Source organism: Daucus carota, chromosome 3, assembly GCF_001625215.2.
Source record: "Daucus carota subsp. sativus chromosome 3, DH1 v3.0, whole genome shotgun sequence".
Lineage (NCBI taxonomy): Eukaryota > Viridiplantae > Streptophyta > Magnoliopsida > Apiales > Apiaceae > Daucus > Daucus carota.
In genome coordinates, this window is record NC_030383.2 from 44546135 (window position 1) to 44563597 (window position 17463).

A 17463-nucleotide genomic window follows, 5' to 3' on the forward strand; every position below is an offset into this window, starting at 1 on the left:
ATACTTATGTTTTTCTTGAATCGAGTTATTCTCTGTATTTGTATCCATCTGATCATCTTAGTCAAATTTTGGTTGCAACACCATCTAATGTTGAAAATTTTAATGAGTGTCGTCGTTCAATGTCATCGGCATTCTTTGCTGAAAATATTCTAAGGTTTGTCACTGGTTTAAGATTCCTCGGGGAATCCTCTTCTTATCTTGATCAATGGCAAACATACAATGACATGATCATTACTTGATTCCTGAATTCTATGATTTCAGAAATTCGATCTAGTTTGAAATACATTACTTTGGCACAAGATGTATGGACTGACTTGCAGATTCGTTTCACACATAGCAATGGTCCTGGATGTTTGAACTTAAGAAGTCCTTGAGTGAACTTGCTCAATCAACTATCATTGTCTCTACATACTATACCAAATTCAAAATATTATGGGATAATTTCAGCAATGTGGCAAACATGTCAAAATGTACTTGTTTATGTACCTGCAAACATAAGTCATTTAAACTCTCAGATTATAACATTTAGTCAATAAGTCAATAATAAGTCAAAATTATTCAACAAATATTTTAAATTCTCAGATTATCACATTTAGTCACGCTTGTACAATCCCCTGCATGAGTTATTACTCAAAATTCCTGAACACATCCATTTATACGGTGATAATACATTAGTCATTATAATACATATAATCGAGAATCTCATTCTTCACGAACATACCAAACACAATAGAATTAGATTATCGTATGATTCGTGACAATAATAAAATCGAGTTCATTTCACCAATATATCTCTCCACCAAACTTTAACCAGCAGATTTGTTTACAAAGACATACTCAGCTTGATAAACTTTCCTTGCTACTTGATAAATCAGGAGTTTGTAACGCTCCAATTTGAGGGAGAATATTGAGCATAAAATTACATTTGTATATATTTATTTAAATAGTTAAGCTGTTGGGATAACATTGTCATTTCATATACATAATAGTTTTTTTTATAAAAAGGAATTAATTCATTAATTAAAAGCCATACGGCAACTACAAATATAATCGAAATTGGACATACGCGAAAAATATCGATGTTGAATCCTTCCTTCTTGGAGAGGCAACTAAGCGACTTGAAGATGTTTTGAATATATGTACTTGTTTTCACCCAATTGATTTTCACTTGAATGTGCTGAACAATCGACCATAGATGCGATCCCATAAAAATATTCATATCTGAATCAAACCCATGAAATACATACCGATTCATAACCTCGGTCATGGAGAATATCAAAACACACCAAACAAAATCCAACTCTCACACGTAAGGAGAGACTACCAAAACTCAAATAAATTGGGAACTTATTGAAAGGAAAATAAGATTTTAAACAAGAAAACAAAAATTAAAGGACTGGGGCCTTCCACCGGTGAAAACCGATGGAAGCCCCCTCAAAAATGTTTAATGGAGGCTAGGGTTTGAGAGAGAGGGAGAGAAGGAGACGTGTATAAATCAATTAATCTTGAGGCAAAGTTTTGATGTGAAACTTGAAATTTCATATACATGATAGTTAATTAGTCTAGTCAGTCCAAACATCATATCTAAATTCTGTATATCATACTCTGCAGACCAAATTTTGATAATATACTTGTCTTTTATTCTCTCTCCTACACTTTCTTTATCTTCATAACAAACTTACTAAGGGGCCATTTGTTTCCAAGAAGTAGAAGTTGTTTTTGACTTCTGCTTTTCTTGACCCGTTTGTGTAAATAAGCAAAAGCACTTTTAAAAAACTGAAAATTCTAGGAGCCGTTTGGGCGAGCTTAAAAAAAGTGAATTCTTTGCTTAAAGTAAAGAAGTGGATTGGAAGTGAGAAGTAAATAAGTTAATAAAATGTTTGGAAAAGAAGTAGAAGCTCTGAGAGAGAAGCTGACATTCTCAACTTTTTAAAAGTGCTTCCACTTCTTTACACAAACGGGTCAAGAAAAGCCGAAGCTAGAAGCGACTTCTATTTTCTCTAAACAAACAACCCCTAGCATCTCTTTTAGAGTTTCTGCTTCTTTTCCAAACACTTTATTAATTTATTAACTTCTCACTTCCACTTCACTTCTACACTTTAAGCAAGAAGTCGCCTATTTTAAGCATGTCTAAACGGCCTCTAAATGTGGATTTTCACAAAAAGAGCACCGTGGAGATTAATTATGAGAAAATTTTAGTTTCAAATTAATTATGAGAAAATTTTAGTTTCAAAATAACCACCGACATGTATGATAACAGCAGGAGGGCAGATAACGAGATAATTAACGGAGAGAAGATATCTAGGCGAAGGTGGAACCCAATATCTCGGAATCAATTGGTTGGTTAGTTGCGGGTCACTGTTTGAAGCTTAATTTGGCAATTCAATCTTCTCTGGTTTCGATGCACCAATTAGCACTCACTCACCCCACCTGTCATTTCTAGAAACAGACTACCTGTTTGTGTCTGCACATATACTACAGTCACGTTAACTCCAAATCTCAATAATCGAAGCGCCTCTCTCCTACAAATAACCACAGCCACACGTGTGTAATTCATTCTTGATAATATAGCTATCCGCCGTGTAAAATACTCCGACGTATTTTACAGCTGACGTTTATTGGCTGTGTTTGAAAATAGAGGTTCAGTCAAAAATTACATGTTTGAGGTATTTTGCATGTTTGGTCATTTCAATTACTTAATGTTAGTGTTTGAGGATTGAAATACAAGTTTAAGTTCAAAAAGCTAATTTGAGAAGATTTTTGAATTAGATATGATATGTGTCATAAAAAACTATACCAACAACTATTTATCAATCAGTTTTACAAGAAACCGTTAATTTAATTAACTAGTTAAAAACATCATTTTCAATCATCTAGTCAAAACTTCTAACTCAATCCACTAATAAATAACATCATTTTCAATCATCTAGTCAAAACTTCTAACTCAATCCACTAATAAATAATCGCTAGCCACTCGTGGGCAAACCAGATATATTTGAATAAGATTCTAAAACCTACAATTCACTGTTTAGACGTATTTTGATACTTTTATACAGTATCATTCTACAATTTTTTTTCTAACATTTTTTTGAAAAAAATGTTATAAAATTATACTTGAAATGAGTTTTAAAAAACGTGCCAAAAAATAATTTTGGGATATTACCTATTTTTCAAATTGCAAAAACCTCATTATAAATAAATATATTTATCATAACCGGAACACCATTCCATATGCAGATCAATAAGTATCAATAATTTTTTTTATCTTAAAATTATAATTTTTTCATTTATTTTCATTTATTTTTTTTATATATTGTTTAAGAAATCTAAAATGTTTTTAACATTTTTATTTTATTTATAAATCATATTGTTCAACATAAATTACGTATAAAAAATTATAACGCGAGATACAAGTAAAATTAATTTTTTTATTTCGCTCCAAATCCCAATACATGAAACATTAGTGCTATTAAACATTAGTGCGTGTGACATTCTTTTTAGAGATTTTTCTTATAAATATCCAAGTCAAAAATATTTTTTGTAAACAATACAACACCGTTTGTAAAATTATCAAATTTTTGAAAATATTATATGCAAGTCGTCGCAATCACATGCAACTGTACTTGCAACCGAATGCAGTCATATACTTGAAAATCATGCGGAATCAATTAACTGAAATTGTATTTGGTTGTTTGCAGATATTATTTTTGTATATATTTATTAAAAGGTTAGTATTTTTACAAATATTTTTAAAACATAGTAAAATCTCAAAAAAAAAATACTTTGAAAAAGTGGTAGTTTTGATTATTAATACTTTTATTTCTATAATTTTTATTTATTTTCAACTATTCTTTATGAGGAAATAAAGAGAAAAATTGATTTTAAATTTTTAACACATAAATAATTTTTTTTTTTTTTTACACAGGGCCCTATTTTGCTTGAGCCTCGATAGTTCTCAACGATAATTGGTTGAAATATAAAAAAATTAAATGAAGCATCAAGAATTTTCGTGGGCGAAGCATGTACATGACCCAGCTAGTGTCCATAGAAAATGCCCTACAACACCCTTGAACCTGCCCCTCATCCTCTGCGCTCCAGATTTTTCTCGTAGTCAATGTTAGTAAATTTACATATACGATCCAGTGTTTTTTACTGCGTTTTACGGGTCCACTGTACCACCTATATTGCATACTGTTTTGGTATTGATTTGCAATGATCTTTTTAACACATTGCTTTAGAAATGTACGAATATCTAAAATTGTTCCAAACCAAAACTCAAGTTCGTATGCTTGACACTTGACAGAAAAACCTAAGGTTAATTTGCAAATTACAAAAACATGTTTCTGCAACTTTTTTCTAAAAATGTATTTTTGTAAAAGTGTAAATATTTCTGGATACCTTTCAAAAAAATTCCTCTAAATAACTTATTTTATAAATTCATTATAAGTCATTATATTCGATAACAATTTGCACATTCGGCTATTTTTATATATAACCACGGCCGTACACATCATCAATATATATATAAAAACAAATCTACCAACTTGAGGCAACACTAAAATAAAACACCAAGATCTTATGTATTCAGTATTTCAAATGAAAGGCCCACGTTATTTGAGGGCCATTACAGTACGATCCTTTCTTGTATTCTTATGAGTTATGCTTAGGTCAGAACTGGTCTGTTCTTGGGCCATGCTCACGGATTCAGCTAAAAGGGCCTCCCGCGAAACTTTCATTCTTTTCTTCTTCTATTCATATACTCAACACATTAACTTATTTATTATCTGACAAAATTCAAACTTTTATCGATCAATAAGATATTTTTATAATAAACTAGTTAATAAGTTGCACTTCAGAGGCGTCTTTTAAAGCTTATATTAACAGTTTTAAAAAAAATGTTTGGAGAAAACAATAAACTTCTATATTGCAAACATCTCAATGATGTTAGTATTAGACTATCAGCATAAGAAAATTTGAAAAATTGGACTATAATTTCTGATTAAATATTTGAAAACATAAATTAAACAGCTTTTTTCAGTAAATTTTTTTCTCTAAAGAAAATCTTTATTCCAACAAATTAAAGATTTAAGAAGATTAATTTTGGTTAAATATAAATCACACAAACATGTATATATAAACACTTTTCGAATACAAACTGCTAAATTAAAAACTAAACATACAAATAAAAAAAAATATATCTAAACGATATCACCCAACTCTTATATGTCATCACCCACCTAAGGCCAATGTAGAGCCTCGTCAAATATATATTATATTTGACAAATATATTTTATATTTGCCAAAATTCTAACTCTTATCATCACGTAAAAATAAAAGAGATTTTATTAAAAATATTCTAAACCAGATCAAGTATTTTTTTTCCCCGAAGTATAGCTTTTTTGATTTCTGCACCATTTTATGTTCTCACGATGATCAACCACTACCAACTCCAAAGAGATAAGAAAAATATATATTCCCGTTGTTCATATTGTTTTCACGTATTTTAAAATTTATATAACACATAGTTTTATAATATTTTTATAAATTATTATTTTTTTGAATAAAATTTTAAATCTCAAACTTTTGTTCAGAAAAAAATAAGTTTAAAAAATATTATGAAACTTGTCAAAATACGTATCAAAAGTATGGTAAACAACCGAAGTACATTTTTATACGTAAGTAGGCAGTAGCAGCCAAAAACACTGAACATAAGTAGAAAAATAATGAAAAAATCAAGGAGACATGGCTAGTGGCCACAGCATTTGTTCTCCAAAAACCCGGCCAGTCGGAATGATTAGAAATGAGGAAAACACAAGTCCGTTCGGACCCAATGCCCATCCCAATCTCAAGCCTTCCGCAGCATTTATTTCAATTTGGCACGACCATACTAAATTATTCATGTGAATCATTCTATTTTGTAGTTTTCTATTTGATTATGTCAAAAACATTTGAATCGAATCTACTAAGACTGTTGTATATAACAAAAGTATTATTGTGTTAATATGGTGGTTGAGCTCTGATATCTCTTGCAGGGTCAGGAATTCGACTCCCAGATGTGCGTGTGTAATCAATTAATAAAAAGAATAAAAAGTTAAACAATTATTTTGAGCATGAAGATAATCAATCAAATTCACATTAACCACCGAATTTCTATACTTATTATGAAGTTTTAATAATTATAGGGATTATTTTACTTATCATAGTTGGTTCTTAATTCTTACCGGAATATGGCCTCTTAAACATACTCACGCTTGTAATATATGATTCTGATCGTCGAGAAGGAGGCTAGTACGTCCATCCGTCGGTGCTCGTGTGGATACTATAGAGGTGTTTTCCGAGAGGTAGACACAAACCGTGATAGCTAGGATCTCCGTTGAGTTCGTGAAAGTCAAGCTTTTGAAAGGTATTATTCGTTATCTCCATAATCTGCACATAATTATACATGGATCCTGTTCTTGGATTTCGAAATTTTCATTTTATTTACGTATATCCGCTGCGTTTTGTGCCTCGGAACCCAACAATAGTTTTAATAATTATAGGGATTATTTTACTTATCATAGTTGGTTCTTAATTCTTACCGGAACATGACCTCTTAAACATACTCACGCTTGTAATATATGATTAACACCGACATATAGTTACAACAATGCAGGTTATTATAGATTTTAGTAGTGTAATTGAAACTCTTAGGATTCTGATGATCGATTAACAACAAGTTGATAACATAAAACTAAGCAATGTTAACCAGCTAACAACAATGTCAGTTTTTGTACTAACATCTTGTATATTTCGAGGTTAACATTATTCTATCACCAAGCTATTCGGAAAATTACAAGGCCCATTACGGTGATTAACAGATTCATATGCGGATGAAGGTCAACTAAAAGTTTCAAGTAATATATTATCAGTAGAGCTCGTGTTTTATATAAAAGAAGTTCTTATATACAATTTCCTAAATAACAAGAGATGGGTTTTCAATCCTTCTATATCTTATCCAACTATCCTATTTGTACTAAAATCGTTGGTTTTATATATTATAACTCAGTACACGTTATAAGGCATTTTTTGAACTTGCTTTTACTATTTAACATTATTTTAAAAATATTATATCAATTGTTAATTAATATTATACACACACACAAACATATAACCCGTGCTATGCACTAGTGATTTATATCATTTATAATTTTATTGTCTATATTTTAAATCTAATTGAAATATAAACCGATCGTACTGACCAAAATTTTAAATATATTGGCTTAAGTGATAAGAAAAAGGTTTATCAGAACACGTTATATATTAAGGAGACCTGTGAAATAATACCTAACGGCTAATGGAACTTGACCGACAAATAAAATTATTAATATTTCATTTTTAATAGAATACTAGTAACATATATATAGTATAGTATAATATAAAAAGATAGTATAGATTTTATGATATTACTTTTAAAGCGATAACATAGAGTAATTAATTTAGTTGAAACATTTCATCGGTTGTATATTAATAATTATATATAATAATATTATTTTTTATATGTATGTCGCATGTGTTATATTTAGAAAATCGGTTTTTTGGTTAGGAATCTGAAAAAATAATGTATTTTAGTTAAAAAGGATAGTAGCTATATTGTCCAATATTATTTTTAGAGAATTGAGTTTTTTTTATTAGATATATAAAAAAGATAATAGTTTTAGTTAAAAAGAATAATTGATTATATAGGTAGGCCCCTAATTCGGCCCAAGTACCAACCGATCTACCAAACTTTTAATGTTTCTGCTTTAATAATAAAGTTTAAATATAGTAGGTTCGGTTCGATTTGATTTTAACCTATGATCAGAACTACAATCATCACAATTGATCTGATGCTTCAATTTCCGTTTTCAGACCAGTTCCGTTTTATACCGTTCGATTTTGATTTTTGGTAGTTTTTACTTGTTTTGGTTCTGGTTCCCATTCTAATTCGATTTCTTGTTAGTTCTAGTCCTGGTCCGCGGCATGTCTGCTGGTAATTTTTATTTAGCATATTATTTTCTGACCTCCCGTCAGCATTCTAATATTTTTTAATATGTTTTTCGTTAGACGAGTAAAATGATTATTTTTCCGTTCTATAGTATGTTTAGCTAGACAGCCAAAATAAGTATTCTACACGTCCATCAGAAGAAAAAAAATGTTGAACGTGTTATTCAGTTTTTTTAACTAAACGATCAAAATGAATATTTTACTCGTTCGACCGAAAAAATGTTTAAAAATATTATAGTCCTGACTGCTGGTTATTCATCAAACATCCAAAAAATGATACTGTATGTCATATAAAAGATTTGTAGCTAGACGATCAAAATGAGTATCGTCGAACATGTTAATAAAATATTATAATCTTGAACACTGGATAATCATTTAATGAACAGAAATGATATATTATATAAGAGATTTTAGCTAGACGATCAAAATGAATATTTTACTTCTCAAAGAAACCACTAAATATGTTAAAAGAAATTATAATCCTAACATCGTGCATTCATCCAATAGCCAAACAATGAAATGTTATATAACAATGATATGTTATATAAGAATTCGCCGATATACACATGCCGGGTCTAATATACTTTTCTTTTCTTTGTCTAACCAAAAATAATACTCCTTTCATCCCATTTTATATGACCTTTATTTCTTTTGGGGACATTCCAAAAAAAATGAACCTCTTATACTTTATATTTTTTAACACTACTTTTCATTATTAAACCCACTACTTCTGTATTTTATAGAGGGGCGGATCTACTTATGGGCTAGGGTTGGCTCTAGCCCAGGTGCCCCTCTATTTTCTCCCCTGATTTTTTTTTTTAAGAATTTGGGTTCTGTGTGTTCTCAGCCCGAGTGTTTGAATTCTCGAAGCTCATCTTTCTTTCATTTTTCGATAATATCCAAAGAAATCAAATTGATTGGTCGATTGTTCTGTTGAGCATCAGCTCGCTACGGTTTCCTTTTGTTTCTATTTACTTTCACAAGTCAAAAGTCTTTAATAAAAATTAGATATGTTTAGGTATTTTTCTGATTATATCGATACACTTCTTATTTATTACTCCCTCTGTATAAATAGGTATACTTCTTTATTATCTTATTGAAACTTACAACTATAATTAATGATAATGAGAATACATAAAAACTCACAACACAGTGTTTAATCTTAGTGAGCTAGCATAAACACTTAAAAACCTCCCTCCACAACTTTAAGATGATAAAATAGATCGTAATCCAAATCTTGTTGATGAAACAATTCAATATTTGAATTAAATATCAATTTTAATTCATATATACTTTTCATTTGAAAATATTTATATTTCTATACACATTTAATAGAAGTACTGTACAAGATAAACTTAATATAAGTATAAAATAAATTTTCATTTAATATTTTTATTAAATTAATAGTAACTACATACAGAATATATCTTTAACACACACACACACACATATTTATATATTTGAGTTATAGTTTTATATATTAAAAATTGCATATATATTTTTTTTGATAATAGAGAAAATATTTTATATCACTCTTTTATTTCTTTTGATAATATCAAGATAGATAAAATATTTTTTCATAAATTATATATTATAGAGACGATATTTTTATATTTGAAAGATAATATTATCAAATTATAACTTCTTGAGCTGTATTTGAATTAAATATCAAAATTGTTTTATTGGAGTTTTATCTAAAATATATTTTTAAAGATATAAAAAAAAAGAGAGATCGAGACTAAAATATTGTTAATTTAAAAAAAATCAAAATTTTGATATTTTAATACATGTAAATTAGATGTAAATTAGAGAGTATATAAAACAAACTATAGTGAGTGTATTTATACACACGGATTCATTAATAAAATCACTTAGTATTTTATTACGGTATGTTAGGTGTTGAATATTCAAAGTCTAAATATATATGGACACATGAAAACTAGGTTAATGAGTAGATAATGCATCATAGGAAGATGAGAACGTCAAGTATTAAAAAACAAATCCTACTTTTCATATCATCAACTATATGAAAACAGAGGGAGTATAATTTTATCTATACAAATTTTAAATTTTATTTATTATTAAATTAATATCTTGTCCGTGTGCAAGAATATTTTTATTGAAATATTACTAGCTTATAACCCGTGCAAGGCACGAGAGCTTTTTAATTATTTATAAATTTTTTAAATATATATTAAATGGTGTGAAAAAATTTAATCTATAAATAATAAATTAAAATTGTATGTATCATGCCAAAGTATTAAATTCTTTCTAACAAATTTTAAAATATTTTAAGTAGAATATGTGACGCCAACTCCTATTAGATTATATTTATAAATGTATTTTATATTAGAATTATTATAATGTGATTTAAATATTTTTCTAAAAATTTTTATGGTTCGAGATTAAAATTCATAAACACAATTTGTTTTGAATTAAGAAGATGAATCATAAACATATAATAAGATGGTAGAATTTGTTTTGGATTAAGAAAAAAATTTTGTATTCGTTCCTCACATAAATCGAGCTTATTAATTTTAAAATATATTAGATAAAAATAATTTTGTGACGGTGCGATTTATATGATTCTACAAATAAAATTGGTAGAAAATATTTATTTTGAATTAAAAAAAATCATAAACACTTGAAATACAGAATTTGTTTTGGATTCAGAAAAGGTATTATAAACATGCAATTAGATATCAGTTGTCTTATGGAACAGAAGTTAATTTTGTTCTAATTTAACGGTGCTTATTTGCTCAATATACGATCCGATGGATAAAAATAATTTTGTGGCGGTGCGATTTATACGATTCTATAATTAAAATTTGTAGGAAATATTTATTTTGGATTAAAAAATCCAAAAACACATTAAAGACAGAATTTGTTTTGGATTCATAAAAAGAATTATAAACATGCAAATATATGTCAGTTTCCTTATAGAACAGAATTTAATTTTGTTCTAATCTAACGGTGCTTATTTGTTCAATATACGATCCAACGGACGATAAGTTTTTGGACCATAGTACCATGCGACCAAATTATCTCCCTTACGCTTATTATATATAAGTATATAATGAGTCATTTTATAAGAAATATTATTATTATATATAATGAAACAAAATAGTTTAAGAAAATATATACATGTGTGTGTGTTTTAAATTTTTTTCGAGTTAAATAAGTTAAAGAATAAAAGTATACAAATTTTATATTATTTATTGAAAAGTTTTAATTTGTGAAACTCACCCAAGAATTGAGATTATCAAATATTTTTTCTAGAAAAAAAAGATATATATCATTTTATGTAAGAGTAATAATATACACCCACTCTGTCATTTAAAAGTTCTTATAAAATATAATTTCACAATTTTTGTTTTTTTTTGAATTAAAATTTATATATATAAAAAATATATTAAAAATTTGAAAACAAATTATGAAATTATATTTCATATAATTCTTAAAGTATATGTAAAAAATTATAAAAAAGAACATGAGAAACACAATAATATAAGCACCATTGCTTTCTAAAAAGAAAAAAGAAAGAGTATATAAGCATCAAAAACAAAAAAAAGGTGGAAATATATATGTAAACCCAAGCCTTTTCTAAGTTCATATCAACAATCTTTAATTATGTGTTAGCCCGGGTTGGTGACGGATCTGGATCCGCCCCTGAGAGCAGTGAACAGATAGTGAAGAGATATTACAGAGGAAAAACACGTGATTTGGAATGAAAAAAGTGCAAGAGAGTAGAGTGTAAAAGAGTAGAAAGTTTCTTCAACTATTAAAATCATAATTATGATAGTAAAGTAGTATGAAGTGAAAAAAAAAATTCAGGACACAAAAACAGGGGTGTATCAATCACCAAAAAAAATAAATTAACAAATTGTACTAACGAATTCGAGCAAATAGATTATTAATAGAGTATTAAAGGGGAGAGGGAGAGAGAGAGAGATTGTACTAACGAATTCGAGCAAATAAATAAATAGAGTTTAAAGGGGAGAGAGCCAGAGAGAGAGAGGGAGGGAGGGAGAGAGAGACAGACCGTAAATTCGACGCTTATCTATATCAATTGAGAGACAAAGCTTCTGATGGTTTAAAGGGGAAAAAGCCATAGAGAGAGGGAGGGAGGGAGACACAGAGACCCGTAAATTCGACGCTTGTCTATATCAATTGAGAGACAAAGCTTCTGATGGCGAACCACTGCTTCTCCTCCTCCTGTTGTTCGTGTTGATTAGCGTCAATCTCTATTGGGAGAGAGAGAATCCTAATAGGTTTTGGGAAAGAGACCTTTATATTTTTTTATATTAAATAAACAGTATTAAACCCACTACTTCCTGCACTATCTCAATATTTAATATCGATAAGTTCCACTACTTTACCCACTTTTCAACTAAATTTATTATGTTTTTTTTAATCTCCATAAAAATCAAATCAGCTCACATAAAATGGGAGGGATGGATTACTTTTCTTTGTTGTTTTTCACACCTAAGATGCCCCCAATCTAAACTAGTACTTGTACTTACAGTATTATAAACTTCCCTAATCTTAAACCGTTTACTAACCAACGCATGTACTGGATTATTAAATAGATTTTACACAGGGTTACGGTTAGACCTCTGTAAATTTAAATATTCACCTCTTCGATCGTGCTTCAGAAAAAAGTTCTAAATTCCGAGCACCCATTTTCTGTTTCTTTCTCTACGAAATATGAAATATTACTTTCTTATATAGGTTTAAAATTCAGAACAATTAGAATTTACACTAAATCCAAACAAAATTTATTTGTATAATAACAAAGTAGATGAGATGAAGCTGCAGCCACAACTTTAATGAAAATGATGAAAGAGAAAGTTCGACTATTAAATAATTGGATACCGATTAAATTGAGTTCAGTGATTGTTTGGAATGAAACAGCCAAAATTATTTGAACTCCCATGCAGCTTGATGGTGAAGCAAGAGAAACATAGATATGAGTTGTTGCTATGCAAGTCAATGTCAAATCTACACTCTTGGTTTGAATTACAAGTTTGATTAACGGTGGTCCAATCTCGTGCCTTGTGTTATCTATTTATCTCTATTATTACTATCATATAAATGGAAATTAGTTGTAGTGACATTTGTTGGACAGTTTAGGACTTGCCTTGTCCTGTCACGCCGACCTATTTTTTTTTTTTTTGAAAAAATTTGGAGATAAACCAAATTATTTAGCAACACTAGTGGTGCAGGAGACCATGGCATGAATTTAGGTGGCCCAGCTCTTGATATTATTTGGCCCAGAGTATTGTTTTGATTTCGATTAACATAAACGAGAATGAAAAACTAATATCAATTTCTTATATTTATTAATCCGATTACAATTTCATAATTTGAACTAGTTAATATGTTGCAGCAGTTATGTGCTTAAAGTTTTATGAATATGAATACATTGAAATTTTGGAGTCAAGTTCCACAGAGTTCTCATTTCATTGGAGTCTTTGAGTCCCCATATATTCTGCAAGTAAAATATTAGAATGATATTCTACAAACATCATTATTTTATTGAAAATCTTGCGGATCCCATACATTTTTAAGTAGAACATTTTAAAATATATTATTTTATAAAACATGCTTAGTTTGCAGAACATATATATTTATGTTGAATAACATACATACATACACACATATTGTACTTGTAAATTTATGAAATTTGTATGATTTTATTGAAGTAATGATATTTGTGAACATGTTTTGCAAGACAACACGTTTTATAAAATATTTTAAACTATATTTTATTTGAAAAATATATGTGGTTCTAAGACTCCAATGAAATGAAGATTTCATAAAACTTCGACCTCTAAAATTTTAAAACTTCGCAGTGAAACTGAAATCTCATGATCCAACGGAATCTGCTTATTAAAGTTCTGCATTTTCGGATATAAAGAAAGTAACGGACAGTTAAATATATATGTACAGATTAGTGAAGGTGTGAATATTGATTAACATGCAACAATGCTCCACGTATTCACATGCTAACACTGATAAGTTTTTATAATAAAACCAAACCACAGCTTCATCCTGGTGTCACCTTCTTCAGCTGCCACGATACTTTTTCTCCCCCCCTATCTCTCTCATTTTAATATATTTCTAACCTGCCTCATCCATCTATGGACACTGGCTGATGTGAGCACTGAGCATTTCACCATGTATTTCAACAAAAATACATTTTTTTATTAGTTTTTAATTATTAAAAATTAACTTCTAATTGTCTGAACAGAGCATATTGGTGAAGATGTTTGGTGCTTGGTGAGCTGTGTCTCCTAAATAGTAATATCTTGCACGGTCCTTATCACATGGCCTCATGTCCCTCTTCCAAAACTAACAAACAACAACAATAATTAACAATTTTTTTCATATCTTTCAAAGGTGGCCCTCTTCTCAATACAATAAATCTCAGTTATTGCTTCCTTATCATATTGTAAGAGCTACTGCAAAACAACATCATGAAGTCACAAAGCATTGGTCTATTTCTTGCACTGATTTCTCTTGTTGTAAATGTTTCTTTTGGACTCAACACTGATGGGGTGCTTTTACTTTCTTTCAAGTACTCCATTCTGAGTGATCCTTTAGGTGTGTTGGATACCTGGAATTTCAATGATGATACACCATGTTCCTGGAATGGTGTTATTTGCAATGCAAATTCTGGTGTCATTAACATCTCTCTCCCAAATTCTCAGCTTCTTGGTTCCATTCCATCTGATCTTGGAATGTTTCAGAGCCTGCAAAGCCTTGATCTTTCCACCAATTCCATCAATGGCTCCATACCTTCTTCGCTTTACAATGTCACTCATCTCGAAAAACTTGATCTTTCCAACAACATGCTCTCTGGTGAGCTTCCTGAGCTTGTTGGAGGACTTCACAATCTCAAAAAGATCGATTTGTCGGACAATGCATTAGCTGGAAATATCCCAGAGAATCTTGCTAGTCTTGATAATCTGGCTGTTATTAAGCTGAGAAGTAACTATTTTTCGGGGAGTCTTCCAAGTGGTTTCAGTTCAGTTCAGTTTCTAGATCTGTCTTCCAATCTTGTCAAAGGGTCACTTCCTTCAAATTTTGGAGGTACTAATCTTCGGTATCTTAATCTGTCATATAACAGAATCTCTGGTGAAATTCCACCAGAATTCGCCAGTAAAATCCCGGAAGATGTTATCTTAGATCTTTCTGTCAACAATTTGAGTGGTCCTATTCCAGAGTCAAGTGTTTTTTATAACCAAGAAAGCGAGTCATTCTCCGGAAACTTTAAACTTTGTGGTAGACCACTGAAGAATGTTTGTCCAATTCCATCCACTAGGTCTCCCATGCCTAATGCAACTGAAGCCACTTCTCCTGCAGTTGCAGCAATCCCCAAAACGATACCAGCCTCGGGAAATGGAACGTCGAAAGCAGGTCTAAAAGTAGGCACAATCGTGGCAATTGTCGTCGGTGATGCATTAGGGATCGGAATTTTGGCAATGATAGGCATGTATGTTTACAAAGTCAAGAAGAGAAGGACTGAAAAGAAAGTGAGGGATGAAGCCAAAGAATTTGACTGGGCTTCTTCTGCAGAGGAAAAGAAGGGGTTCAGATCATGGGCATGTTTTAATACACGTAGGAACGACGACGAAGAGTCTTCGTCGTCTGAATCCTTATCCTCTGATGAGGAAAAGGATTCTGAAAACAATCAAAGGCCAGAAGTTGATCAGAAAAAAACACCAGGGAATCTTGTGACAGTTGATGGAGGTGAGAAGGAACTAGAGCTGGAGAGTCTACTCAAGGCATCAGCATATATATTGGGAGCTACTGGCTCGAGCATAATGTACAAGGCGGTGCTGGAAGATGGGACTACACTGGCTGTTAGGAGAATTGGGGAGGGTGGACTCGAACGGTTCAGGGATTTCGAGAATCAGGTTCGAGCTATAGCCAAATTAGTGCACCCTAATTTGGTTAAGATTCGTGGCTTTTACTGGGGAACTGATGAAAAGCTTATTATCTATGATTTTGTTCCCAATGGCAGCCTCGCCAATGCTCGCTACAGTACGTTTTCTGTTCCCTTTCATTTCAACTCTGCGTTAAAATTAACGTAGCGCTAATTAAATTTGACATGAGTATTCTTCTGGTGTGTTTCAGACATGCACGACAATTGATTTCACTAGAATTACCCATAGATCTTTAACATCTTTCTTAAAAATTAGTGTGTAAGGAAAAAATTGAGTCGTCAGGGTAGAGAAAAGTCTGCGTACATCTCGCCCTCAAAAATCCCATTTCCGGGTGTAACTTACTAGCTAGATTTTTTTAGAAGAGTGACTACTTATGATTGTGCACAGGAATTGACAAAAATTGAGTGGTTGTAACTGTAATCTTGTTTTAAGCACTGTATGTCAAAGTACTGTCTTGTAGCTCTTGTTGTTTTACTTGGGTTGTTTTTCCTTTTTTCACTTTTGAAGAGTCGACTTCCACTTGCATGGAAAGTGATTGTTTTTGTTTTTATATGACTTGGCATGTTATCTTATCTCTCGAGTTTTATTTACTGCAATATTTTCAGGGAAAGCTGGCTCATCACCATGTTCTTTACCTTGGGAAGTAAGGCTTAAGATAGCAAAAGGAATGGCTCGGGGACTAGCATATATACATGATAAGAAACAGGTGCATGGAAACTTGAAGCCCAGTAATATATTGTTAGGTGCAGATATGGAGCCTAAGATAGGAGATTTCGGGCTAGAGAGGCTTGTCGTGGGAGACGGTAGTTACAAATATAATACATCAGCTCGAATATTTGGTAGCAAAAGGTCCACTGCTTCCCGGGATAGCTTTCAGGATATTGCAGGCGCGGCTACCCCAAGTCCGAGCCCAAGTGCATTGGGGTGTTCTCCGTATTATGCCCCAGAGTCCCTCAGGACACTAAAGCCTAACCAAAAATGGGATGTCTACTCCTTTGGCGTGGTGTTGCTAGAATTGTTAACTGGAAAGATCATTGTGTTGGACGAATTATGCCCTGCTGTCTTGTTCGGGAGTGCCACATTGGAGGACGAGGAGAAGACTAAGGTTTTGCGGATGGCTGACTTGGCAATTCGTGGTGAAATGGAAGGCAAGGAAGAGTCACTATTGGCGTTGTTGAGATTAGGATACAGTTGTCTGTCTCCAGTGCCGCAAAAGAGACCAGCAATGAAAGAGGCCCTTCATGTTCTAGACAAGTTCCCATCGTCTACTATTTCATCAGCGATTCTGTATGGTCACTAGCAGTAATGATACAGTATATAGATCCAAAAATGTAGACTGACTGGTTGATTTTAGAGGCTTTTTTAATCTAGCTCTAATGATTGTTACAGCATGTTCTCTTTACCGTTGAGGTCAGAATCAAAATATGTTTGTTCTCTGAGCATTAATGTATATGCGAAGCGGCATCTATGAATTTATTTCTGGGATCAA

General features: G+C 31.1%; 1 protein-coding gene across 1 annotated transcript; it reads left to right on the plus strand.

Moving 5' to 3' along the window:
* Positions 1 to 14372: 14372 nt before the first annotated feature.
* LOC108210950 (probable LRR receptor-like serine/threonine-protein kinase At4g37250) lies at positions 14373 to 17463 on the plus strand. The gene is made up of 2 exons (XM_017382414.2): positions 14373 to 16071; positions 16580 to 17463. The coding sequence occupies exons 1-2, from the start codon at positions 14502 to 14504 to the stop codon at positions 17272 to 17274; spliced, it is 2265 nt and encodes a 754-aa protein (XP_017237903.1). The 5' UTR covers positions 14373 to 14501; the 3' UTR covers positions 17275 to 17463.